Source organism: Haemorhous mexicanus, chromosome 4 (genome assembly GCF_027477595.1).
Source record: "Haemorhous mexicanus isolate bHaeMex1 chromosome 4, bHaeMex1.pri, whole genome shotgun sequence".
NCBI classification, from domain to species: domain Eukaryota; kingdom Metazoa; phylum Chordata; class Aves; order Passeriformes; family Fringillidae; genus Haemorhous; species Haemorhous mexicanus.
The window spans coordinates 77,153,505-77,156,500 of NC_082344.1; the positions used below are offsets into that span (position 1 = coordinate 77,153,505).

The 2,996-nt window shown below is 66.1% G+C and overlaps 1 protein-coding gene across 1 annotated transcript; it reads left to right on the forward strand.

Moving 5' to 3' along the window:
* Nucleotides 1-319: 319 nt before the first annotated feature.
* Nucleotides 320-2,792, forward strand: LOC132327015 (homeobox protein not2-like). Its single transcript, XM_059845686.1, has 3 exons — nt 320-512; nt 1,612-1,796; nt 2,559-2,792. The coding sequence occupies exons 1-3, from the start codon at nt 320-322 to the stop codon at nt 2,790-2,792; spliced, it is 612 nt and encodes a 203-aa protein (XP_059701669.1).
* Nucleotides 2,793-2,996: the final 204 nt, after the last annotated feature.

The following is a 2,996-nucleotide window of genomic DNA, read 5'->3' on the forward strand; positions in this document are numbered from 1 at the left end:
GGGACAGGGGCCATGGGGGGGGGTACCTCCCCATCGAGGGTAAGGTGACACGGAGGGACACCCAGCCGAGGGCAGGGGGACATGGGGGGACATTGCCATCGAGATCTGGGGACACCGCGGTGGGACATCCCTGCTGAGAGCTGGGGGACTGGAGGGGACACCCAAGGAGAGCAGGGCAGGGCGAGGGCACATCGCCAGGCGGGCAGAGGGACACGGAGCGGACACGGAGCGGGTGCGGGCGGGGCAGGGGCCATGCCGCGGTCCCGCCCCGGTGCCCCGGGCGCTATAAAGGGGCGGCGGCGCTGCCCCCGGCCCCGCCATGCCGCCCCCGGCCCCGGCGCCCCGCGGCCGCTCGTTCACCATCGCGGCGCTGCTCGGGCCCGCCTCGCCCCCCCCGCCGGCCCCGCCGCCGCCCCGGCGCTGCCCCCCGGTACCGGGGCCGCCGCTGCCGCCGCTCCGCGCCCCCGCCTGCGGGCTGCCCCCCGCCTGGGCTGCCCGCCTCGGGGCTACAGGTACCGCTACCGGACCGCACCGGGACCGCCGCTGGTCCGGGACACCCCGCCGTGGGACCCCGGCCCGCCCCCGGGGGTTCCTCCTTCTCCCTGGGGACACCCCGCCGTGGGACCCCGGCCCGCCCCCGGGGGTTCCTCCTTCTCCCTGGGGACACCCCGCCGTGGGACCCCGGCCCGCCCCCGGGGGTTCCTCCTTCTCCCTGGGGACACCTCGCCGTGGGACCCCGGCCCGCCCCCGGGGGTTCCTCCTTCTCCCTGGGGACACCCCGCCGTGGGACCCCGGCCCGCCCCCGGGGGTTCCTCCTTCTCCCTGGGGACACCCCGCCGTGGGACCCCGGCCCGCCCCCGGGGGGGTTCGTCATCCCTCGGGCACCCAGAGCCGCCTCTCCCGGGGACCCCCCGCAATGGGGACCCCTCCCTGCTCCCCTCTCCCCACATCCTCCTCTGCCGGGGGACACCTGCAATGGGGACCGTCCTCCCCAGGGGGCACCCCCAAACGGGGACCCCCTTCCCTCACTCCAAGGGGGGACCTCTGGCCACCTCTCCGAACAGGGAATCCCATTCATGGAAATCTTTTCAGAGGGATCCCAGGTCCCTGGCCAGCGGGAATACCCCCAAATGGGGACCTCCTTCCATCCTCCAGGGGCGACCCTTGCCTGCCCCTCCCAGGGACCCCTCTCAAGGGGAGTTCTCCCACGGGAATAGCTCCAAACGGGGGCCTGAATCCACCTCTCCTGTGGGGCCATCTGCAATGGGGATCTCCTTTCACCTCTCCAAAGTGAGGGATCTCTTCCAGGAGAATCCATGCCCATCTCTCTTGGGACACCCCCAAAAGGGACATCTCCAAATGGGGGCGCTCCTTCCACCTCTGCATGGGAAATTCCCTCTAAGGGATATTTCTCCATGAGGGACCTGTGTCCACCTCTCCCAGGAGATCCTCAGGAAATGCAGCACCCTCTTGAAGAAAACCCCTTTAAAGGGGACACCTCCAAATGGGAAGATTCCTTCTGCCTCTCCAGGAAAGAAGGACCCCAGGACACTCTCGAGGGGACCCTTCAAGGGCTCCTCTCCACCCTGCCCCCTCTCTGTGTCACCGCAGGCTTCCTGATCTCCGAGTGCTGCTTCCCCCTGCTCAAAGCCGAGCCTGGCAAAGCCAAGCGAGCCCGGACCACCTTCAGCAGCCAGCAGCTGGCGCGGCTGGAGCAGGAGTTCTCGCGGCAGCAGTACCTGGTGGGGCAGGAGCGCTGCCTGCTGGCCTCGTCCCTGCAGCTCACCGAGGAGCAGGTGAGCCCCGCCTCGCCCCCTCCCGGGCCACCGGCAGCTCCAGCAGCTTCCCAGGGAGCTGGGACATGTCCCTCAGGGAGCTGGGACGTGTCCCTCAGGGAGCTGGGACATGTCCCTCAGGGAGCTGGGACATGTCCCTCAGAGAGCTGGGATGTGTGACCTGTCCCCCAGGGAGCTGGGACATGTCCCTCGGGGAGCTGGGATGTGTCCCTCAGAGAGCTGGGACACGGTCCTCAGGGAGCTGGGACATTGGGGCATGTTCCTCAGGGAGCTGGGACATGTCCCTCGGGGAGCTGGGACACTGGGACATGTCCCTCAGGGAGCTGGGATGTGTCCCTCAGCTCGGCACAGAGCCCCGGGGTGCTGATTGCACAGTTTCAGTTAAAAGGGTGGTGGATGGTGGGTGGGGAAACTGAGGCAGGGTGTGGCTGTCCCAGAGCCAGGAGCTTGTGTCCCTCTTCAGGCTGGGCTCCTCCAGCAGGGGCAGGTGCAGCTCCTGGGATGCAGGGAGCAGTTTTCCATCTTGGCAGGGCCAGACTGGACTCTTCTGAGCCCAGGGGGCCGTGGAGCAGCCAGGCTGGAGAGCCAAGCTTGACCCTTTCCCGAGGGGGAATTGATGGAATCTCCATCCTTGGAAGTGCTCAAAAACACGAGTGTGGCACCTGGGGACACAGTTCAGTGGTGAAGGTGGTGCTGCTGGGCTCATGGTTGGACTCACTGACCTTTCCAGACTCAGTAACTCCAAGATTCTGTGATCCCAAGGTGAAAGTCTGGTTCCAGAACCGGAGGATCAAGTGGAGGAAACAAAGCCTGGAACAGCAACAAGCCAACCTGGCCAGAATGGCTTTGGGCACCCCAAAGAGGAGCCCAGACTCACAGAGGCACCACGAGGAGGACAAGGACTGCCCGGCAGAGTCAGGGGACAGCCAGGAGGACATGTCCTTGTCCCCTGGCCCAGGAACAGCCCCTGCACAGACTGTGACAAAGAACTGCTGAGCCACCACGGGCCCTTTGTGTGTGTGTATTATAGGATGTATCATAGCTGTAATATCTAATATATACAGGATATACGGGGCACTCCTGGGGCTTGGGGGTGAAATAAATTATTTATGCAACTCTTGGGCTCATCTTTGCAGGAATAGCCCTCATCCTGCAGGGCTTCTTCCTGGGAGCTGACCTGGGGGAGTGGGAGCCACTGCA